The sequence below is a fragment of the Bos taurus genome, chromosome 19, assembly GCF_002263795.3.
Source record: "Bos taurus isolate L1 Dominette 01449 registration number 42190680 breed Hereford chromosome 19, ARS-UCD2.0, whole genome shotgun sequence".
Classification (NCBI taxonomy): domain Eukaryota; kingdom Metazoa; phylum Chordata; class Mammalia; order Artiodactyla; family Bovidae; genus Bos; species Bos taurus.
The window spans coordinates 12,884,479-12,908,909 of NC_037346.1; the positions used below are offsets into that span (position 1 = coordinate 12,884,479).

At 41.7% G+C, this 24,431-nt stretch overlaps 2 protein-coding genes and 1 long non-coding RNA gene across 16 annotated transcripts in view; 2 read left to right on the forward strand and 1 right to left on the reverse strand.

Annotated features, from left to right (window-relative positions):
* Positions 1–11: 11 nt before the first annotated feature.
* PIGW (phosphatidylinositol glycan anchor biosynthesis class W) lies at positions 12–3,191 on the forward strand. Of its 3 annotated transcripts, NM_001077109.1 has the most exon segments (3): positions 32–116; positions 769–906; positions 1,156–3,191. In NM_001077109.1, a coding segment is annotated over 1 exon segment (1,512 nt). In that variant the 5' UTR covers positions 32–116; positions 769–906; positions 1,156–1,167; the 3' UTR covers positions 2,680–3,191.
* Positions 3,192–8,223: 5,032 nt separating this feature from the next.
* Positions 8,224–10,519, reverse strand: LOC107131496 (uncharacterized). The gene is made up of 2 exons (XR_001494272.3): positions 10,318–10,519; positions 8,224–8,331 (listed from the first exon to the last, which is right to left on the reverse strand). It is a non-coding gene; the product is annotated as an uncharacterized lncRNA (long non-coding RNA).
* Positions 10,520–10,562: 43 nt separating this feature from the next.
* Positions 10,563–24,431, forward strand: part of GGNBP2 (gametogenetin binding protein 2) — a 33,253-nt gene continuing 19,384 nt past the window's right edge. For 8 of the 12 annotated variants that reach the window (XM_015458546.3, XM_059878175.1, XM_024980325.2 and 5 more), the window contains exons 1-5: positions 10,563–10,730; positions 11,262–11,466; positions 18,814–18,894; positions 21,273–21,526; positions 23,911–24,009. In XM_015458546.3, coding sequence (XP_015314032.1) covers positions 11,374–11,466; positions 18,814–18,894; positions 21,273–21,526; positions 23,911–24,009 — 527 coding nt within the window. In that variant the 5' untranslated portion in view covers positions 10,563–10,730; positions 11,262–11,373. Of the gene's footprint in view, positions 10,731–11,241; positions 11,467–18,813; positions 18,895–21,272; positions 21,527–23,910; positions 24,010–24,431 lie in introns of those variants that run through there. The other 4 variants (XM_010815777.3, XM_059878176.1, XM_024980329.2 and 1 more) reach the window with 2 other exon arrangements.

Consider the following 24,431-nt stretch of genomic DNA (forward strand, 5'->3'; position numbering starts at 1 on the left):
GCTCACGAGGCGGAAGTGGCGGGCTTCCGCGCTTCCCGCGGCGGCGCGGGTACCAGCTCTCCAGCCCAGTGACGCGGTGCGCTGAAACCCCAGGAGCACGTGAGGTTTGAGGACCGGTGCGCATGTCTGTTAGGAAAAGAGCTCTTTTTTTAAAGGCCAGCCGGTTCGGATCGGTTTCTTCTCGGGTGGTTGGGTCCCGATAGGCCATCCCTCAAACGTGCATTCTCGGGCTGGTTCTTGTTTGACTGACATGTGTGTTTCCCGTGTGCCGCTTTTCAGACATGGACGTGGGGCGGAGAGGCGTTTTGTAGCCGTTAAAACAATTAACACTAGCATGTATTTACGGTCCCTACTCCTCCTCCGTGATTAGCGTCCATTCCACTCTACCTACACCTTGTAAAGGAGGTGAGGAGCAAGCAGCCTGGGGAGCTCGGGGGATCCCTGGAGGGTTCGCATTTTGTGCTGGAGGCAGGAGGTTCAGAGAGGCTCGGGACAGAAACTGGGGCCCCCAAATCCAAAGTGTACTTAAGCACCTTCTCTTTCCTCATCCCTCTTCTCCCCCCACATATTGGACTCGAAATCATTAGTTAGGTGTGTTTAATTTTCATTACATTGTTTTCATGACAGTGTACTGTGTTTATTTTTTAGCAGTTCTGGGTCTTCCTTGCTGTGGGAGGGCTTTCTCTCTTTGCAGAGTGTAGGGACTACTCTCTCTCTACTTGTGGGTGCGCAGGCTTCTCACTGCAGTGGCTTCTTTTTGTTGTGTAGGGGCTCCAGGACGTATCCGGCTTCAGTGCTTGTGGCGCAGGCCTAGTTGCCCTGTGGCATGTGGAATCTTCCGGGACCTGGGATCGAACCGGTATCCCCTGCACTCTTAAGGTGGACTCCCAACCACTGGACCACCAGGCAAGTCCCAACTAAAGCTTTTTTTTTCCCCCCAGCTAAAGCTTTTTAACCAGTAATTTCATTCTATTAGTAGGACATCTTTATCTTCATATATTAGGCTTCTTCCAACAATCCTTGGAGGGGAATCTCAAGTCCTAGATTCTGCTCTGAAATTCAGGAATAAGTAAAATCCAGTCAGGTGCATCTATATGCCAATCCCACAGAAGGGTTGGTTTTCACAAATGCATCCCTTTGCTCTTGTTTTCATAGGAAGAAGAAAAAATGTCTCAAAAGCAGATGAAGGAAGCTTTTGTCAGTAACCAGAATGGAACGAGCGTGCTGGAGATCACGGAGGGCTTGTGCCTGCCTGCACTCTGCATCCTGTGTAGAGGACTCCTGATCATTCTCTCACAGCAATTATGTTCTTCTTTACATAACTCGAGGACTCGATTCTTGGTTGACTTTGCTTTCCTGATAGTTCCCCTGGTCACCACTTTGACCATTTTCTCTTCATTTGTCCTCCTCGAGTATCTTGTTGCAATCATCCTTGGGGCAGGGCTGCTCTATGAAATATACTGCAGAAGAACTTGCTATGCCAGAATGCCTTTCCAGAAAATCTGTGAAAAATTCTTGAAAGTCAGTCTAGAATCAGAACACATTCCAGCCATCTCCTGTTTCCGTGTCGTTAACAGTGCCTTTACTGCTGTTGCCATTTTGGCTGTGGACTTCCCACTATTTCCCAGAAGATATGCCAAAACCGAGCTCTACGGGACAGGAGCAATGGATTATGGAGTAGGGGGCTTTATTTTTGGGTCTGCAATGGTTTCTCCAGAGGTTAGGAGAAAATATACAAAAGGCTCCAGATTCTGTTATCTTACAAAGTCACTGTACTCTCTTTGGCCATTAGTTTTCCTAGGAGTGGGGCGATTAGTTGCTATAAAATCCGTAGACTATCAGGAACATTTAACTGAATATGGTGTTCACTGGAACTTTTTCTTCACCTTAATAGCTGTGAAACTGATCACATCACTGCTTTTGATTATTTGCCCCCTGAATAGGTCCTGGGTTGTGGCCATCAGCATTGCTGCATTATACCAGCTAGCCCTTGATTTTACCCCCCTGAAAAGTTTAATTTTGTATGGCACTGATGGTAGTGGCACAAGGGTTGGTTTATTAAATGCCAACCGAGAAGGAATCATCTCTATCTTGGGGTATGTGGCAGTACACATGGCTGGTGTTCAAACAGGGTTATATGTGCTTAAAAAAAGGTCACATATCAAAGACTGGATAAAAGTAGCATGCTGTATTCTATTGACAGCTATTGGCCTTTTCATTTCTCTTTACATAGTTCAGGTAAATGTAGAAGTAGCATCTCGAAGAATGGCCAATTTAGCTTTTTGTATTTGGATAGTTGCTTCTTGCCTGATCCTTCTTAGTAGTTTATTACTGGGTGATATAATTTTGAGTTTTGCCAAATTTGTAATTAAAGAGGCAGCAGTACCATGTTCTTGGAAACTTATCCAGTCACCCACTGCAAATAAAAAGCATTTGGAATCCATAGTCTTTGACGCCAAAAGAAAGGAACCCACTCTCTGTTTAATCACAGCAATGAACAGAAACCAGTTACTTTTTTTCTTGCTGTCAAATGTAACAACTGGTCTAGTCAACCTTTCCATAGATACATTACACAGCAGTACCCCTTGGGCCTTGTGCCTGCTCAATCTCTACATGTTTACCAACTGCTTAATTATATATGTGCTACACTTGCAAGACAAGACAATCAAATTTTGGTGATCAATAGGGGTACTATATGTTTTGAGCAATATTATGTTAATGAGGAAGAATAAATATAAAGTGTGAAGAAAATGGGCATCTGTCAATCCAGGGTTAAAGTTTCATTCCTGCTTTAACAGTAGTGATGCTTAATACTTTACATGTATGTCAACACTGTAAAATCAATATAGAAGAAACAAAGCCTTGTGACTTGTTAGAATACTTCTAAATTTTAGTTATTTTAAAGAAGCTGTTGTGTTTACAGTTGTGACACTGGAAGATTGGAGGGTAGGAAGGAGGATTTTTTACATTGTATCTTTTTGGGGGGGGGGGTTGAGAAGCACAAAGGATCTTAGTTCCTTCACCAGGGATTACCTTTGTCCCCTGCAGTGGAAGTGGGGAGTCTTAACCACTGGACTGCCAGGAAAGCCCCTTTTACTTTCTGTCTTGTATCACCTATTACCATTCTGTATTTTCTATTGTATGTATTTTATAATATTTACATTAAAATATCTCAGTTGTGGAACTGTCAACAGTACTGCTTAATTTTAATCTTTTAAAAAAGACTCGGTATAAGAAAGCAAATGTTTAAAGTCAAATACTTAAAAGATCACAAAACAGCTAAATGCTCCAAAGAAGAATGTGTTAGTTGCTCAGGTGTCGAACTCTTTTTGACCCCAGGAGCTTGCCAGGCTCTTCTGTCCATGGAATTCTCCAGGCAAGAATATTGGAGTGGGTAGCCATTCCCTTCTGCAGGAGACCTTCCTGAATCAGGGATTGAACTCAGGTCTCTTGCATTGCAGGTGGATTCTTTACCTTCTGAGCCACGAGGGAGGACCCAAATGCCCTAAAGAATATATTGAATTATTTGTTGTGATTTACAAGCTTAATAATTATGAGACAATAGTTTTGCAGTGAGACTCATTTTTTTTAGCCTGCTCTCTGCTAGGGATTGGAGAAGGCAATGGCACCCCATTCCAGTACTCTTGCCTAGAAAATCCCATGGACAGAGAAGCCTGGTGGGCTGCAGTCCATGGGGTCGCTAAGAGTCGGACAGGACTGAGCAACTTCTTTCACTTTTCACTTTCATGCAATGGAGAAGGAATGGCAATCCACTCCAGTGTTCTTGCCTGGAGAATCCCAGCCCACCCAAGCCTGGTAGGCTGCTGTCTACGGGGTCGCACAGAGTCAGAGAGGACGGGAACAACTCAGCAGCAGCAGTTGCTAGTGATGATAAACAAAAGGTTCCTGATATCTTGGAGCTTGCAATCTAATGGGGGAAACACATTAAACTGTTATAAACTGTGCTAAGTCAATGAAATATAGGTTGCCAAAAGTGTCAAATCAAGAACTGACTTTACAATAGAGTGAAGAAACTTTTCCCCACAGATGGTTAATTTTTTTTTTTTTGAGCTAGAGTCGATGGGTGGAATGAAGAGTTAGTGTTTGTGTGTCTAGGGAGCAGAGGGTCTGATGCTAGTAAGGGAGAGGGGTCAACAGCAAACATGATTATTGTACTAATGAGTTTAAATTCTTAAGTTGATGAGGACTAATTTGGTCCTCATCAACTTAAAAAATTCTTCAACCAGTAATGCTGAAGAAGCTGAAGTTGAATGGTTCTATGAAGACCTACAAGACCTTTTAGAACTAACACCCAAAAAAGATGTCCTTTTCATTATAGGGGACTGGAATGCAAAAGTAGGAAGTCAAGAAACACCTGGAGTAACAGGCAAATTTGGCCTTGGAATAGGAAAGAAGCAGGGCAAAGACTAATAGAGTTTTGCCAAGAAAATGCACTGGTCATAGCAAATACCCTCTTCCAACAACACAAGAGAAGACTCTACACATTGACATCACCAGATGGTCAACACCGAAATCAGATTGATTATATTCTTTGCAGCCAAAGATGGAGAAGCTCTATACAGTCAACAAAATCAAGACCAGGAGCTGACTGTGGCTCAGATCATGAACTCCTTATTGCCAAATTCAGACTGAAATTGAAGAAAGTAGGGAAAATTACTAGACCATTCAGGTATGACCTAAATCAAATCCTTTATACAGTGGAAGTGAGAAATAGATTTAAGGGACTAGATCTGATACATAGAGTGCCTGATGAACTATGGAATGAGGTCCATGACATTGTACAGGAGACAGGGATCAAGACCATCCCCATGGAAAAGAAATGCAAAAAAGCAAAATGGCTGTCTGGGGAGGCCTTATAAATAGCTGTGAAAAGAAGAGAAGCGAAAAGCAAAGGAGAAAAGGAAAGATATAAGCATCTGAATGCAGAGTTCCAAAGAATAGCAAGAAGAGATAAGAAAGCCTTCTTCAGAGATCAATGCAAAGAAATAGAGGAAAACAACAGAATGGGAAAGACTAGAGATCTCTTCAAGAAAATTAGAGATACCGAGGGGACATTTCATGCAAAGACGGGCGCAATAAAGGACAGAAATGGTATGGACCTAACAGAAGCAGAAGATATTAAGAAGAGGTGGCAAAAATACACAGAAGAACTGTACAAAAAAGATCTTCACGACCCAGATAATCACGATGATGTGATCGCTCACCTAGAGCCAGATATCCTGGAATGTGAAGTCCAGTGGGCCTTAGAAAGCATCACTATGAACAAAGCTAGTGGAGGTGATGGAATTCCAGTTGAGCTATTCCAAATACTGAAAGATGATGCTGTGAAAGTGCTGCACTCAATATGCCAGCAAATTTGGAAAACTCAGCAGTGGCCACAGGACTGGAAAAGGTCAGTTTTCATTCCAATCCCAAAGAAAGGCAATGCCAAAGAATGCTCAAACTACCGCACAATTGCACTCATCTCACGTGTTAGTAAAGTAATGCTCAAAATTCTCCAAGCCAGGCTTCAGCAATATGTGAACCGTGAACTTCCAGATGTTCAAGCTGGTTTTAGAAAAGGCAGAGGAACCAGAGACCAAATTGCCAACATCTGCTGGATCATGGGAAAAGCAAGAGAGTTCCAGAAAAACATCTATTTCTGCTTTATTGACTATGCCAAAGCCTTTGACTGTGTGGATCACAAGAAACTGTGGAAAATTCTGAAAGAGATGAGAATACCAGACCACCTGATCTGCCTCTTGAGAAATTTGTATGCAGGTCAGGAAGCAACAGTTAGAACTGGACATGGAACAGACTGGTTCCAAATAGGAAAAGGAGTACGTCAAGGCTGTATATTATCACCCTGCTTATTTAACTTATATGCAGAGTACATCATGAGAAACGCTGGGCTGGAAGAAGCACAAGCTGGAATCAAGATTGCCAGGAGAAATATCAATAACCTCAGATATGCAGATGACACCATCCTTATGGCAGAAAGTGAAGAGGAACTAAAAAGCCTCTTGATGAAGGTGAAAGAGGAGAGTGAAAAAGTTGGCAAAAAACTCAATATTCAGAAAACGAAGATCATGGCATCCAGTCCCATCACTTCATGGGAAATAGATGGAGAAACAGTGGAAACAGTGTCAGACTTTATTTTTGGGGGCTCCAAAATCACTGCAGATGGTGACTGCAGCCATGAAATTAAAAGATGCTTACTCCTTGGAAGAATAGTTATGACCAACCCAGATAGCATATTCAAAAGCAGAGACATTTCTTTGCCAACAAAGGTCCGTCTAGTCAAGGCTATGGTTTTTCCAGTGGCCATGTATGGATGTGAGAGTTGGACTGTGAAGAAAGCTGAGTGCCGAAGAATTGATGCTTTTTGAACTGTGGTGTTGGAGAAGACTCTTGAGAGTCCCTCGGACTGCAAGGAGATCCAACCAGTCCATTCTGAAGGAGATCAGCCCTGGGATTTCTTTGGAAGGACTGATGCTAAAGCTGAAACTCCAGTACTTTGGCCACCTCATGCAAAGAGTTGACTCATTGGAAAGGACTCTGTTGCTGGGAGGGATTGGGGGCAGAAGGGGACGACAGAGGATGAGATGGCTGGATGGCATCACTGACTCGATAGATGTGAGTCTGAGTGAACTCTGGGAGTTTGTGATGGACAGGGAGGCCTGGAGTGCAGCGATTCATGGGGTCGCAGAGTCGGACACGACTGAGCGACTAAACTGAACTGAAGTGAATTTAGTGCTTCAGATCAGATCAGATCAGTCGCTCAGTGCTTAGGTAGCATTTTATCCTTGCTAACTACAGTTATATTTGGAGGTAATCTATTGAAAGAAATTTCCCCCTCAAAAAAGAACATATTGAATAGTTATGTTGCTATAAAAACAAAAGATTAGATTTTATTTCTGATTAATAAGGAAGACTTGAAATTTAACCAAGATTGTAGTATGTAAATTAAGCAGAGAAGGCGATGGCACCCCACTCCAGTACTCTTGCCTGGAAAATCCCATGGACGGAGGAGCCTGGTAGGCTGCAGTCCATGGGGTCGCTAAAAGTCGGAGACGACTGAGCGACTTCACTTTCACCTTTCACTTCCATGCATTGGAGAAGGAAATGGCAACCCACTCCGGTGTTCTTGCCTGGAGAATCCCAGGGACGGGGGACCCTGGTGGGCTGCCGTCTATGGGGTCGCACAGAGTCGGACGCGACTGAAGCGACGCAGCAGCAGCAGCAATGGTGACTGGTTTTCCTGCCGTGTCACAGTACTAATATCCTACAATTGACCTGTTCAAAGCATTTTAGGAGGGCTGAGAGGCTCTAACCATATTGTTCTCACTAAAAGAGTAATTTTAAAAGTATTTGGTGACTTAATGACCATGTGTCTAATTGGTCTGCTGCTTCTTGTCCCAGGTCTTAAATATCTTTCAGTAAGTCTGTCTCCCAATTATAGATACTGAATCATAACTAAGAACAAAATGTACTATATGTTTTTTCCACCTCCAATTAGGAAAGTCATGGAAGAGAAAGTTAATGAAATTACCTTCATAAAAAATAACAAAGTAAACCAATCTGATTTGATTTTACTTTACAGAAGAGAAAGAGATCATTAAATAAATATTTACTAAGTTCCAATGTGCTAGATACAGGTGCTGGGGAAACAACAGAAAATAACACCCTGCCCTAATGTGGCTTCTATTTTAACTTGTGGACATTATTTTTCCTTTACAAATTTCTTTTAGTGGGGAAAATCTGTCCCTATTTTTGACAGATATAATAGAACTTCCCACTGTCAGGTCACGAAAAAGAAAACCCAATTCACAAATACTCAGATCTGGACAACTGTGGTAAATTAAGTAATAAGATTTTGCTGTTGATTTTACTACCACATAAAACAATGAGGTTATTATAGTGAAAACAACAGTAGGTATTTTAATCTTCAACTATCAATTTTTGAGGAGAGAAGTGAGGGACAAAGAAGAGAGAATATAATCTAGTTTAGGACTTATTTGTGACCTTCAGAAAGTGACTCATTCCCATGACTTTAATTTTACACTATTATAAACTGGGGATGTCTACTACATATGTATTAATAGTTTTGTGTTCAGTAGATGACAATGTTTTATTTTTATTGAGCACCTTGTCCAATATGTTGTGTAAATTATATAAGAACATACTTTGCTCCCTAGGAATTCCTCTATGAACACAGGAATATAAGGAACAAATCAGTATCCTTTATTGCTTTTAAACCCAGGTAGCTTGGAGACTAGTCATATCTCATCATGTCTGAGTTTTGCCCTTGGCTTCTCACACATCGTGGACCTGCCAAAGAAGAAAAAGAATGGTATTTTTATGGAGAATGTGATATGATATCGCATCTCCATCGCACCAACTGTTCCTTATGAGGTACCAGCAAAAGGTCTTCTGTTGTTAACTGCCTGCTTTCTCTTAGCCTTTAAAAATTTTCAGCTTTGCCCTTCACAATGCCAGTATTGAAATTTAAAAAGGCAACAACTGGCTCTTTTAAAAATGCAATCGTTTTATCAAAGATAAGCTCTCTGAAGGCAGATCCTTAGTCATGAAACATTTGCTGTAGCACTAAATATATTTGCTTCAGCTAAATATAGCTGCAGACCAATAGTGAAAAAAATGAATGCCTGCTCTAAACTGAAGAAGATACAAGGTTAAAAATTCTAAAAAGTTGTTTTGCAGTGAAGTAATTTGCTAAGCATTTTCCCCTCAAATGTTGATTTTGTCTTATTTGTAGCACCCAGGGACCTCCCTGAGAAAGAGCAATTTATCAAGTATATTAACTCTTTAGCCTTATAAGAAGTCCATTATTAAATAGTATGTGAAACATTGTCAAAAATACTACACGGTGTGCTCAGTGGATCTAGAAGACAAATCCAAATCATGGGAAGTAATCTCAGATGGAAAGACATTGCTGTAGTCTCCTCATTTTAAGTTTTATATCTGGGTTTTAATGCCTTTTTTTAAACTTATAAACCCCCAAGGTGAATACTCTTTGCTAGTACCCAGTGTGTACTCAGTCATGAAAGTTATTAAAATTAGCACCTATACATTGAACTTATATTTTCAATGCCCTTTACCAACCATCATCCAAAGAAAGTTTGAAAGGTACATTAGGTACATTAATTGACAGTCGTTATAGGAGCACTTTCAGATTTTAGAAGCCACCTTATTCTTTTTCCTTACGGGTGTTTTACATAAAACACAAGATTCTCTAAAACTGTCCATATTTTGGCTATGTAGTCTAATTTGTCAGAACTTAATGCAATCCTATATGCCTACTGAATTTAAGCTAAAGACCACACACTCTTCTGCTCTCCTAACATGGCTAAGGACATAAATACTTACTGGATAATCACACCTTTGGGACTGAACAATGGTTCTTCCAGTTTATTATGTCACCTACCCTAACAGTGACCACACAATGTCATAAGTCAACATGGCTAAGGGGTTGCATGCACTATGGGTTTTTTTGTTGCGAATCTCTAAGACTTAATGTGATGACCAAAATACTTTTTAAAGTCAGTATCACAGCTCTAGCCTATTCTACCAGGAAATACAGATCACCAGGATTAGTTAGTTGTAAGAGCATCCGATGGAGTGAGTCTTAAAATCGTCAAGACTTTTCACAGGCAAAAAAATATTCCCGACAACTATATTGGCTTTACAAACAGGACTCTAACGCCTCCAAGGTAAGAACCGAGTATACCATGGCACGCAGTGTGTGCATGAATTTGTCTTGACGGTAGCTCTGATTCTCGGAAGAGGGTCAGAGGGAAGGGCCTTTGGCCAGCACCAGCACTTTGCCCGAGGGATCTGTTGTCCTTTCTGAGTGTCTAGGTTAATATTAACCGGACCCAATAAGTTTCTCTGCCCAGGACGCGTACACAAGCCACTATCGGCACAGTGTAACAACAACAAAAAACTGTCAGCACTTAATGTATTTTCTGTCCCTGTCGGAGGGATCTCAACCTGAGTCTGGGAAGCGGCTAGCTTCTGAAGAACCAGGGCGTCAGGGAAAGCGGCGTCAAGGGCCTGGAAACCCAGCCTAGTCTGTCGTTCACTCCCCAGATGCACGTCTCCCCTCCGCCGACTCCCACCTTTTGCTCTCACTGGTTTTGAAAAGTCTCGGCTCCCCCCTGACTTCACTTACCCAAGTCCTCACTGGGCCCCAACCCTCGGCGGAGTCCCCTCGGCTCCGCTCCCTTCTACCCTCCGCCCTCGGGAGGGCGGTTCCCGGGCCCCACACAGCGGAGGACTGAGGGGAGGCCTACTCACCCCTCCTAACAGCCCTATTTCGGGTTTATTTGAGTAGCTAGACTCCCGGAAGGGCGCAGGTCACGCGTCAGGAGGCTGCCGGGGTAGCACCCCACCCCCTCCGCCAGGGTTTCGAAAGGGGCGATCCTGGAGCGCGCCTGGAGTCTCGCGAGAGGAGGTGGGGCCCCGCCCGGCTCGCTCGGCCCCGCCCCGCCCCACCCTCCCCACGTCCCCCCCACCCTCCCTCCCCCACTCCCCCGTGGCGCGAGCGGCTGACTGAGCCTGGAGAGGAAACGGCATTCTGAGCCGCGCTCCCGCCCAGGCCGGCCCCGACGCGGGCCTCGTCAGCCGGTAACGGGGAGCCGAGGTGGGGGGTCAGGGAGGCGACCACGCAAGCGGTGAAGGTCAGAAGCGGGAGGCCTCCTCCGAGAAGGGTGAGGAGGGGAGGGTCTGTGCCTCCCCCGCGGACTCCGCAGAGCTGAGGCGGGGTCGACCCCTCCCAGGGGCGGGGTCGCGCTGGGCAACTGCAGCCCAGGGGACTGATGGGGCGGGGCCCGCCCTTAAAGGGGGAGAAGGGGTCAGCTGTGTGTGGGGGGTGGGCTGAGGGCTCCTGGGCCGCGGGCCGTGGGCTGAGGAGCGGAAGCTGGGGGTGGCGTCCTAGACCCGGGACTCCGCTGACCCGCTGGGGGAAGCCCCGGAGCCGCCAGGTCCCTTCCGCCTCTCCTTTGGACCCTGACTGGAGGCCGGCGGGCTGGGTGGGGGGGGGTAGGGAGAACGGCGCGAGGGGGCGGGTCCCCGCTCTGCTCGCCGCTGATTGGCTGAGCGCGTGTGGAATCGGGTGATGGGAAACGCAGCCCAGCTCTCCCGTCCCCTCCTGCTGCTCTCCCTCTCCCCCCGCCTTCTCCCCGTGGCGAATGTGCTGCGCGGCGGCGGGTGCTTACGCTCGCGGGGTTTGGCTGTTGCAGGCAGGAGCTGGGAGGAGGCGGCAGCGGCAGCGGCAGGAGCGGCGGCGGCAGCAGCAGCAGCAGCAGCAGCTGGGAGGAGGTGGTGACGGTGGCAACGGCAGCGTCAGGGACGATGGCGCGACTGGTGGCTGTGTGCAGGGACGGGGAGGAGGAATTCCCCTTCGAGAGGAGGCAGATTCCCCTCTACATAGACGACACCCTCACGGTGAGCGGGCCGGGCCGGGCCGGGCTCGCCGCTCCCCTGGCAGCTGTTTCCCCTCCTCCCCCTCCCCCAGGCCGAGCGCTGCGCACTGGAGAAAAGAGTGTGTTGCAACTCCTAGGCGAGGCCTTCTCTCCGGCAGGCCCCACAAACTCGCCTTTGCAGTGGGTCGTTTGGTAACGTCCGCGGGCCCCTAGGTTGGCGCTCCACCCGCACTGAGAGCCCCTCTCTCCGGCTGTTACTCCTCCTTTGCCGCTCTCTTCCTTCACCCTTTCCCTTTCGGAGATGGTGCTTTTACCCAAAGCACGCTCCTCGGAGAGGGGCTGAAGGATCTCGGGCGTCCAGGGCCTATTCCTTACAGAAACCACCTACCCTCGGGGAGGCTTAATTATCTGGAAATGTCGCAGCTGCACTGCTACCTGTCTATTTTCTAGCTTAATACTACAGCTCTCACTCCATAAAGCATAATTACGGAGGGCAGGGTGACATGCTCTTGTACAGGAAAGATCCCACTAAAAGGATCTGATTTCGCTAGAGTGTCAATATGCCTAGTCCATTAAAACTGTTGGAAATGATTGTATTGCGAGGCCATGACTCTTCAAAACGGGCTTTCTTGGTATTAATGATTATTGAATTTACAGGTAGCTTTTCCTAAAGAAGCCACAATATTGAATGTGTAAGGGCATTATAAAAGGCTGATGGCTCATCTTGAATGTCAAAACCCAGTTCTGAGTAGTTTTCCTTTTTTAGAGTTGATGGTGGTACAGCATTACAGACCCTCTGCCCTGGGTTGCTGTAGTGTTTCCTTTAGAAGGAAATGGCAGAAATTTGAATCTGAACAGGAAATGAGTGCAGTCGCTTATCACAATTTCTTAAGAAATGAAATGGACCTTTTCTGAGAATCTTGAAATGTGCATTTTGATGATGCTGAAGCTTTGGATTATACATTTGCGTTTTGATAAGGTGTTAACTAAGTGTCTTCATCAAAGGCGGTAGCCTTTGCCTTTTTTCCTTTTCAAAGGTGGTTGGTGTGTTTTGCTCCTGAATTTCTTTTTTGCAAATACCTACTGAACTTTTTTCAAATTTTGTGTAAAATGCAAGTCATTGTAGAGATGTCACTCTATGCCTTTCTGTTTGCCAGTCTCAATTAAGACTTGATTGAGCTGCAGTACCTTTAAAAAGCATTAGAAGAGCTATTGAATGACTTAATTTGTTAGAACTTTTTAAGTGAAAGCATCTATAATTACCTAAGTGCATTTTTCTTTTTTCATGGAAAAAGAATGATTGGGCTCACATAAGGTACATAGACTTTGTGTTTCATTAGAAAGTGTACTTGTATGCTTTGGTCATGATTACTGCACCTTTTGCATTAAAAGTATAATGGACTTGTATTTTAAAAAGTGTTTTTTAAAAAATTAGCACTCTGATCAAATTAAATGAAGGATTTCTCAATTTGAAAATTAATATGAGTTCATTTATTGATAATTTTCTTTCTTCTCTCTCCCTCCAACACAGATACTTTTCTAGAGCTTATAGTTTGGTATCAACCTTTTGTGTTTATTGTCCTAGATAATCTTTGAAGTTAAAAAAAATTTGGATGTAAGGTTACTATTGAGTGTACACTATCAAAACAGGGGAAATCAACCTAAGATTTGAGTATTTACAAAAATTTAAGACACTTATGAGTCTCTTCTTATGTTCACAGAGTCACCTTTAATATGGACGTGGCATTGATATATCCATTAAATAGTTTTTTAAAATAGGCAACTTTGGGGTGTTCTTAAACTCTCTTCTGAATGAATTTCCAAAATTTTCCTCAGAAAAAGATGTAACCTGCACTGTGATTTATTATTGTTACTTCTCTAGGGAAGTTGGGATTGGACTGACCTGGCAATAGAGTTTTGCTTTTATTGTATGGTGGACTTGTGACCCAGGCAAATAAAATTTAGGCTTGCTTAATTTAAGTATCTTAAGCAGCATCTTATTTTTTTATGTATCTTTACTCTGGAAAGGTTTTTATCACTAGGAAATGAGTGGGACTCTTCATTGCTTTGTTATGGAACTTACATATGTCACTGAATGCTGGTTTGTGTAAAATCTTGTCAAGTGTCCATTATATTTAGGGAAACAAGTTTCAGAACTGTTCTACCAGACAATACTTAAAGGAAGAGTGTAGAGCAAACACCTGTTGAGGAAGAGGGAGGAAGCAAGCTTGCAACAGAGGGTTATGCTCAGCACTGGGTCCTTGATAGTTTGATGACATTGTATCCCTGAAGGTAACTTTTGGTTTGATCTTTGTTCCTAGACTCCATAGGTAATCCTCTGAGGAAACATTGTGTGATTATTTCAAGTCTTAGAACCTTGTTAACTTCTAGGTGTTAAGTCTAGTTACAATGTTTACAGTCAGTTACAAATGTTTATCCTTGCAGAAGCCAAAAGCTCTAGCCTGGGGTAAACTAGCGATTTTAAGTTGGATTTGTAAAATGAAATTAACAAGCTTGTAGATGAGGAAGTAGCCTCCTCTTTTATGTGGTATGTTGCAGCCACATTTAAAAGACTCATGGCAGTTCATTGGGTTTGAGTACTTGAGTACAGTGCTGATATAGGTGTGTTTGAGAAAAATCCCAAGTAAGTAAACTGGTGGAATATTTAGGAAAATGGTATGCTGTGTAGCTAAAATGCTTTTCAGTGTTATTAGAATTATAGAATAGCAGATAGACAGAATACAGATTTTATTTTAAAGACATCTTTGAAGAATTGGGGCTTCCCTAGTGGCTTAGATGGTAAAGAATCTGCCTGCAATGCAGGAGACCCAGATTTGATCCCTGGGTCGGGAAGATCCCCTGGAGAAGGATATGGCACCCCACTCCAGTATTCTTGCCTAGATAATTCTATGGACAGAGGAGCCCAGTGGGCTACAGTCTATGGGGTTGCGGACAAGACTGAGCGGCTAACACACTTTCTTTGAAGAATTACCGTTTTTAAAGTATTTTTAGAAGGAATTAATAGTCAGAATATATACTCCTTATAATATAATCTTGAAAAATAGTTGCAAAACAAAACAAATTATCCTTTACCCTGCTTCCCAGAGATAGCTGAGATTATAGAGCAGCATTTCATGTAGTTCCCATCATAGAAACATAGAGATTCAGAGTTGAGATATGTCATCTTCTGTAACACTTCCTATCTTGCTGCTTTTCACTGAATGTAATATTAAGAACATTTTCTTTTGTTATTCTTAAGCAGTGTTAATGGCCTTGCAATACTTTGTTGTATGACATTCCAGGATGTAATCATTCCTCCTTTGTTGGACTTAGAGGTAGTCCTAGTTTTTGCTATGAATAACATTCTTAATATGAATTATGCATAAATAATGCATTGTTTGCGTTAACAATTTTTTCTGGCTTTTCAAAGGAAAATTAGTGGATCAAAGGATAAAAATCTTCTATAAAATTCTTGATACATACTGTCAAGTTACTACAATGTGGAACACAGTTTACCCTCCTAATTCAAACCAATCTAAATGGACTAGAAGCTCTGATAAGGGTTTTTGAGACTTTAAAAAGATGAAAAATGTAGTGTGTCCTTTTGAGGATTAGGTAGTTAGCATCAGTTAGAAGTTTAGTATTGTTTGCTTAAAAAAAAAAAAAAACCCAAAACTTAGATCTTTATTTATTTATTTTATATTTTAAGCTAGGCCATGTGTGTCATGGCATGAGGGATCTTAGTTTCCTGACCAGGGATTGAACCCATGCCGCCTGCATTAGGAGCTCAGAGTCTTAACCACTGGCCCACCAGGGAAATTCACCTGTTTTCAATTCTTGATTAAGTTTTTAATTTACCAAAGGTGATAGATGTTACAGATGGCTGTGAAAATGAAGAAGTAAAAAAGTAAAACTAAAGGGACAGGGATTTTTAATAAATACAAACAGTATTGTTGGATTAGAGCTTGTGAGAATACGCTAGGAACAGATTATTTGTGGTCAGAAGAAACCAGGACAGGTACTTAAGAGTGAAAGTGGGTAATGGATTCAATAAACTTTATAAAGCAGTAATTGCAGGACAATGACTTGTTCTATTTTTGGCAAGCCTAGGGATAGGCAACCTCATCATGAAGCCAGACATTAATGATTCCTCTGTGAGACCACACCTGAAGTACTTTACGTGACTCTTCCTTTGGGTAACCTAGGATCTGAAGAATAAGTCAGGGAAGTGATTTTAAAGAATGAGGAAAAATAGTTCCACTGTCCTCTTATCTTTCTCTTTTTATTTTTTCCCTTTTTCTTATTTTGTTGTCATCATTGAAGAGCATATAGTGATTGGCCAGTAAACAGCAAAGTAAAAAGCCATTGTTGAAAGGGAAAGGCAAGGACAATAATTATTTAGTGTGAGCGTGGAGTTTCTAATTGGGGCGGTATTGAATATGTGTGTGAGTGTGTGCATGCGTGCTCAGGAGCCCAGTTGTGTATGTACAAGAGAAAATTTAGTATTATTCAAGCCAGTGAAACACAGGAAAGACACAGTAATATACTTGATCTTTACATTTGTCTGTACTAGTTAGGTAAAAATGAAATGGTTGGAAATGAGGGTTCTGTTTCAAACATTTTAACCCTGTTCTTTATTGACTTTTTAAAAAGGATTCGAGAATTAGGTATTATTCATTAAATTTTATTTATTTATTTATGGCTATGCTGGGTCTTCATTGCTGCATGGGCTTTTCTCTAGTTGTGGCCAGCTGGGGCTACTTTTTGTTGTAGTGTGCAAGCTTCTTATTGCGGTGGCTTCTCTTGCTTACGGAGCACACACCGTAGGGTGCGTGGTCCTTAGCGTTACGGCTCCCAGGCTCTAGAGCATGGGGTCGGTAGTTGTGGCATGCAGGCTTCGTTGCCCTGAGGCTTGATCCTCCTGGATCAGGGATTGAACCCGTGTCTCCTGCATTGGAAGCCGGATTCTTTATCACAGGGAAGCCCCTATTAAATTTTATAAACATATATTTTAAAGGTCAGCTGGTGGATTTTAAGATACAGGTGTGCACTCAGTCCTCTGCTTTAATTATTAAAACAATAAAGTACAGCTGATCAGAATAAAAAATTTACTTATACAGAGTCAGAATTTAGGATTTCACCTATGAACTGGAGAGACATTGATTTGGTAAATTGAATAACTTTGATTTTAAAATAGTATAGGTAATTGTCTCAGTTGTTTTTTGTTTAATGGTGGCAATTAATATGTAGTGAAATGATGTATATATGGATCAAGCAAGTGAAAATGTAAATCAAAGTATTAGTTGTTTAAATGGTAGATTGGAGTGACTTGCAATGTTCTAGTGAGTTACATGGTTTATTTTGTACCTTTTTTTATGACTTGATGAGTTAAATTTATTTGTGTTTTAAACCATGTAGTGACTCCAGAGAACATGTGAGTTAATTGTACTGTTCTTTTTTCAGTTTTTATGGGCCAGGATTTCTAATACCAGGATTGTTGAGACTAGTAACCAATTTTATTTTGTATTGTTGGCAAAGTTAATATATGACAGTGCTCAGAACCATGGCTAGTATACATAAAGCTTCGTTAAATGTCTTTATTATTACTACCATCAGTCTTTGGGGATAAGACACCAAAAACTGGTGACAAGTTGGTTAGCCTAAAAATTGGGTAATTGATCCTAAAACCATGAGCTATGGACATGCAGTCTATATGTATGGAAGAAGAAACTTCCAACATAGTAAAAGCTATTGAGATGGAAGCATGAGCATATCTCTGAACTTGATATAATGAATATAGAATTGGAAACAAGGAACACTAGCTCTTTCCCTGGTAATAAGTGGTATATGTGTGTTACAATACATTTGGGAAAGTCATCTATCTTTTCACCTAGAGATAGCCACATCTGTAGGAAAATATACACATGAAAATTTGAATCATATTGTACATGCAGTTTTTGGTTCTGTGAAATAAATGCAAGTCCTCTGGATTGTTGAATAGGTGTTTGCATCCATCCTTAGTATCTACTTGCCTTTCTAGCACACATATCCAGTAGTCCCCTCTTCACAAATCAAGAAAAGGTCATATATCTGTTGTTTATACTTGCCTTGATTGTTTCGTCCTCTGTTTACTGTTAGAACAAGCATGTGTTTAGGTTCTCATTTCTGATGTGGAGGGAAAGAGGGGTCACTTGGTTAAAGAAGCAGGTCTTTGTGACGCTGGTTGGTGAAGGGAGGAGTCTTTTTAAGATCCCGTTCAGCTGAGTGGGTTTTTTAGCTTTTTAGTTTTTGCCTCAAATGGTGTCTTGGTCTTGACTTCACTCTTTGAGCATGTAGGAGTTTGTGGCCCTTGTCACCTGGAAATAGAAGTTTGTCCTTGCGTAGTATGTTTGATACACTTAACAATGCTTTAGTTAAGATATAAATGTGTTACTTTATTCCATTGTTTTGAAGGCATACTTTTTTCATATTCAACATCTCTAAAATTGGGATACTTCTTTCATTTGGTGACATCTTCCAGTTACAATGGTTCTTTCCTAGTGGTACATAACCTAGTGGTGTCTAGTGGTGCGTAAGGTACTCCTTAAAATTAGTGTGTCACACATCAGTGAAATGTGGTGATTAGTGATTCCCGTTGTCTGACATCCCGAAACAGCCTTAAGCTTTATGTGTCTCTCATCCTCTGCAATGAATTTTGAGAACTGAATAAATATTTCAGTGTATTTTTTTCTGTTCATGATTAGAGCCAGCATTCGCTATGTGTTGGGTATTATTCTGAGTGTGTATCTGTGTGTGTGTGTATATGTGAAGTGAAGTCATTACATATATAGTCGTATATGTCTATATAGTTATTTACGTGATAAGATTTACTGTATTTTGGAGCTGTGAGGACTAACTGAAAATGTCAGGATTCTTAATGTAAGATATCAGGTTATTTCACTTACTAAGTGCTTTCATTAGCTACTACAACACACATTTTTAAATATAAGTTTTAAATATAAGTCACAACCCGTTCTATAAGAGATACTAAAAGTTACTGCTTAATCTCATTTTACAAATAAGGAAGCTGAAAATCAGACTTGTTAAGTAACTTGCCCAGAATTATGACATAAATTGTAAATTATAATAGAAGTGCATTTGAATTCAGGTCTGCCTGAATTCAGTGCCCTTGCTTCTAATGACTATACCATTTCTGGCTTTAGAAACTGTAATTTGGATTTTTTTTTTTTTTTAACTTTTTGATGGAGGTGGGAGGGAGCAAATCTGGCTTTAGGGGAGTCTATTTTTGTCCTAGGATATTATAAAATAGTCTGTATCAATGCTTTCAAAGAAGGCAAAATAATTGATTTATATTCTTTTATATATTAAGATGGTGATGGAATTTCCTGACAATGTGTTAAATCTTGATGGGCATCAAAATAATGGTACACAGCTGAAGCAGTTCATTCAGGTAAGTTTTAAAAATTAATGTTGTAAATGGCTTGTGTGTGCATGAGCATGTGCGTGTATGTGTGTGTTTTAAGGAGTCAGAGATGTGAGCAGTCATTTTATCTTACCTAGGGCTCTCTAGGTCGTAAGGTTCAGTGTGGTTGTTTTCTTTTGCTGTTGCTCCAGTTACATTTACATCCCTGTGATGCAAAAGATTTGGTGGTGGTTGGTGTGTTACCATTTTACATGTCCATAAGGCATTAGCTTTTAAAAATTAATTTTAAATTTAATTTCCCTGTTTTTAAAAGATAGGACAGACAACTTTTCTTTGAGAACTTTGTTATTTTCTGTAATTGTTTTCTTTGGTTTAAAAAAAAAACTTTGTATTGTGAATTTCCTGATTTTTATTTAATTCTTTTTTAAATTTTATTTTATTTTTTTATGGAAGTATAGTTGATATACAATGTCATGCTAATTTTTGCTGTACAGCAGAGTGACTAGTTGTACACATGTATGCATTCTTTACATTCTTTTCCTTTGTGGTTTATCCCAGAAGATTGGCTATAGTTCCCTGTGCTGTACAGTAGGACCTTGTTGTTTATGCATTTTAAATGTAATAGTTTGCGGGACTTCCCTGGATGTCCAGTGGTTAAGACTTTACTTTCTAATACAAAGGGTGTGGTGAGAGTTCTGTCTCTGATGAGGAGCTGAGATCCTGCATGCCTCATGGCCAAAAAACCAGAATATAAACAACAGAAGCAATACTGTAACAAATGCAATAAAGACTTTTAAAAAAATGTAATAGTTTGTGGCTACTAATTCCAAACTCCTAGTCCTATTTAATTTTTAAACAGTGTGATACTTTGTAAATACACTATATATGATCAGTATAAAGGAAGATAAATGGCTAATTTATTTCAAAATTGTTTCAACTTTTGGAGAAAACTGAATTAAAGGTTAGTGGTAAATATGATAATATCCTTCTTGGGAGTTACCTTTCTCACCTTTATTTATTTATTTATTTTGGTAAACTGGATTATTGGCAAAGAAGGCAGTGGCACCCCACTCCAGTACTCTTGCCTGGAAAATCCCATGGACGGAGGAGCCTGGTAGGCTGCAGTCCATGGGGTCGCTAAGAGTCGGAGACGACTGAGCGACTTCACTTTCACCTTTCACTTCCATGCATTGGAGAAGGAAATGGCAACCCACTCCGGTGTTCTTTCCTGGAGAATCCCAGGGACGGGGGACCCTGGTGGGCTGCCGTCTATGGGGTCGCACAGAGTCGGACGTGACTGAAGCGACGCAGCAGCAGCACACTACATTACTTGTAGTATAACTATAGCTCCAGCCAAGTAGAAGTTACTTCCTGGAGTTTTTGTCTATTTCCCTACATTCATATGCACCAGCATTTTACTCACTGCTGCTGCTGCTGCTAAGTCGCTTCAGTCGTGTCGACTCTGTGCGACCCCATAGATGGCAGCCTACCAGGCTCCGCTGTCCATGGGATTTTTCAGGCAAGAACACTGGAGTGGGTTGCCATTGCCTTCTCCAGTGCATGAAGATGAAAAGTGAAAATGAAGTCACTCAGTCGTATCCGACTCTTAGCGACCCCATGGACTGCAGCCTACCAGGCTCCTCCGTCCATGGGGTTTTCCAGGCAAGAGTACTGGAGTGGGGTGCCATCACCTTCTCCGACTCACTCACTGCAGGCTCCTCCATAGGTGAGATGGGCCTTGTTCTCTCCCACTGATCCGTAACACACCTGCTCACGCCTCCAGGTTGAGAACTGCTGCCCTACATGATCACCATCCTAACTTGACTCATGCAGCTAAACATAGTGTGTTGTTAAAGGTTGACAAGGAGACATAGTAAAGCTACATTGTTTTTATTCTTTTTTCTTTTAAAGCTTTTTAAGTGAGAGTACTACTCTTAATACTCACATTGAACAAGCACTGGATTTCCAGATGCAGGGTTTCTTTTGGCTGTGCTGGTCACCTACTGCACAGCCCTGGCATCCCAAGCAGCGTTTTTTTATTTTAGCTGTGCCATGCAGCATGCGGGATCTTAGTTCCCCAGCTCAGGACTGAACCTGTGCCCCCTGCACTGGGAGCTCAGGGTCTTAGCCGTTAGACCACCGGGGAAAGTCCGTAAGCAGAGTTTTTCATACTTGAGATTCTAAAACTGGGCTCCGGGGAGGGCAGTGTAAGGGTTGTGGAATAAACTCAGTGCAGCATGGGTAAGGCTGACCCATCTTGCCTTTCTGACTCAGTTGCAGGTAGATGGCAGGCCCTGCCCGGGTTGTACTTACTGCACAAGGATAAGGAATCAGAAGGAGTAGTGAAAGTCATTTTATGTCTTCCTTATGAACTCTTCTTTATCTTTCTTTCCCTTTTTTCTCAGCGACATAGTATGCTTAAGCAACAAGATCTAAGTATTGCCATGGTGGTGACATCACGTGAAGTCTTGAGCGCACTTTCTCAGCTTGTGCCATGTGTGGGTTGTCGTCGCAGTGTGGAACGCCTCTTTTCCCAGCTTGTGGAGTCTGGAAATCCTGCCCTTGAACCCCTGACAGTGGGGCCCAAGGGAGTCCTGTCTGTAACTCGAAGCTGCATGACTGATGCAAAGAAGCTTTATACATTATTTTACGTACATGGGTGAGTATAATCAATTAGGAAACAATGGGTTTGCTTAAGTTTTTAAACTCAGTGACAGTGGGTAGCTTTTTTCTAACTTTGGGGCAAAGCTTAAGTTCAGATTTACCACAAGTAACTTCTGTGTGCCAGTGACTAAAGTTTCTTTTCTTGAGGGAGAGACAGGCAGTAAACAAATATATACTTTGTGAAGAAAGTTGTTATGAAGACAAACCAGTAAGGGAGATAGAGAATGAGTGGGTAGAACTCACGTGGAGAGTGGTCAGGGAAGGCCTCTCTAATAAAATGACATTGCATATAGGCTAGAATAGAGTGAGGGAGTGAGCCATGTAGTTATTTGGGTGAAGCAGAGAAAGGGCAGCAGGGTAAAGGTTCAGAGATTGGAGTTTCCCCGGCGTGTTTGAAGAATAGCAAGGAAGCCATTGTGACTGGGGGCAGATGAATGAAGGAAACAGTAATAAAAGATGAGGTCAGAGGAGCACCGAGAGGCCTAATTATGTGGTGCTATGCTGAGGTCTTTTATCTTAACTCTGAGACGGGAAGATTTGGGAAGGTTTTGAGCAGAGGAGTACGTGGTCTACCTTGGAGTTATGCTTCCTTTTACCTCTGTGTTACGAGTAAGTGGAAAGCAGAGAAACAAGCTGTTCAATAGTCCATGCAAGAAAGAATAGTGACCAGTATAGTGGCCACAGAGATAATGGGAAATGGCTGGATCCAGTAGTTGCAGTGCCTGGACTAAGTTGCCCCGAGGCATGTGGGATTTTAGTTCCCCAACCAGGGATGGAACCTGAGTCCCCTGCACTGAAAGGCAGATTCTTAATCACTAGACCACCTTGGAAGCCCTAGGAGGAGCAATTTCGCAGAGCTGACTTTTGGGCATATTAATTTGAGGTAGCAATTGGGAGTGCAAGTAGAGTTCAGAGAGTTCTGGCCTAGGGATATAAATTTGTGTCATCAGCATATGCATATATATATACACATACATATGTATGTATACATATGTATATACACATACACACACGCACATGTATCCACACACCCACCTATAAGGTGAAATGTGATCACCAAAGGGTAAGTGGTGTGAATAGGAAAAGAGAAGCTGTCTGAAGGTGGTGGTAGAGATTATGGATTTTTATTCTGCCTAAGAAAAGAAGCTTTGAAGGATTTCTAAATAGAGATAGAAGAATATGATTTTTGTCTTGGAAAGATGACTCCAGCTGCTAAGTGAAACGTAGAATGTAAAGGCAAAGGGTAGACGGCAAGGAGACCATTTGGGAGGCCAACTGTTGGAATTGACTAAGCTAGAGAGGCAAGTTGGACAAGGGTCATAACAGTGGCGGTGATGAGAAATGATCTAATTCTGGATATATTTAAGAGTTGACAACCTATGCTTATTGGTTGGATTCAGGATTTGGATGTTTAGCATTATGTATTTCTATATTTGCATAAAATTTCTGTTGAAGGCTCTTCATCAAGGATAATGTATGTTTATTTATTTTTTAAAAACTTATTAGCTATATGAGCTAGGACTTTTAACAATTATTTTTATTTTGACTGTGCTGGGTCTTCGTTACTACTTGAGCTTTATGCTAGTTGCAGAGAGTGGGGCTCTTCTCTAGTTGTGGCGCGCGGGCTTCCCATTGCAGTGGTTTCTCTTACGGAGCACGGGCTCTTCGGCTTGTGAGCTTTCATAGTTGCTGCTCCCGGTTTCTAGAGCATAGGCTTAATAGTTGTGGCTCATGGGCTTAGTTGCTCCATGGCATGTGGGATCTTGGCAGAACAGGGATTGAACCCATGTCTCCTGCATTGGCACTCAGATTCTTTACCATTGAGCCACCAGGGAATCCCCTGTTTATTTTATTTTTAATTAACCTCCCCCGCCTCTTTTTTTTTTTTTTGGCCATACTGCACAGCTTGTGGGATTTTAGATCCCTGAGCAGGGATTGAACCTGGGCTCTTGGTAGTGAGTGCTCAGAGTCCTAACCACTGGACCACCAGGGAATTGTCAAGGATAGTGTAAGTTTGGATAAGGGAGTATGGCTGAGTGTCAGGTAGCAATAAGTCATAAAATATTGGAGTGCCAGGCACACTGCTATATACAATGCAGACGTAGGGATGAATGAGATGGATGCAGACTAAGGGAAAGAGTATGTTGAATAGAGCAGGCCTCCTTCAACATTCTGATAGTCTGGGAATGGAATAGGAATATTGTATAGACCCTTGGGTTAGAGTTCATTTGAAGAGAATTTTTCAAAGTGATACGTCTGTAATACTTTAAATATACTTCTCATTAAAGAGCATAAAGATTTTGAAAATTCTCAAGAAAAATTAATGTTAATCAGACCTTTAATGGTATATTTATTTTTTATTATTTGTTTATTTATTAGGTCCAAACTAAATGACATGATAGATGCTATTCCAAAAAGTAAAAAGAACAAGAGATGTCAGTTGCACTCCTTAGACACGCACAAACCAAAACCTTTGGGGTAAGTAAAATTGATTATCAAGATACTTTGTTAGTGTTAAGATTATAAATGTTGATCCTATTTGGTAAAAAGAGAAGAAACAATGCTAGTTTTATTTCATTAATTGTTTACACTGTAAAATAGAACACCATATAATTGGTCAAAATAAATATGTCTCCTGGTTCTTTTTGCATTGGGTCTATATAGGGTCTCAGTATAAGTTTGACTTCTAAAAATTTTTTTCCCTTGTATTAAATGTGTTTCAGGGAAAGGAGGTTGAGATCTTTGGTTAATTTATGTAGCCAGTATTAATTTTTTCAAAGTAGTGGTGTCATTTTTTAACCTAATAGTTGTATAAATTATTTTTCTTGTCTTTCTTGTCTTTAGGTCTCCCTAATAATTTATCAAGGATTTACCAAAAAACCCTTGAGTTAGTTAAAGCA

What these genes read in the sequence shown, in the direction of transcription:
- PIGW (XM_005220041.5), top strand. Translation starts at nt 1,168, where the DNA reads ATGTCTCAAAAGCAGATGAAGGAAGCTTTTGTCAGTAACCAGAATGGA.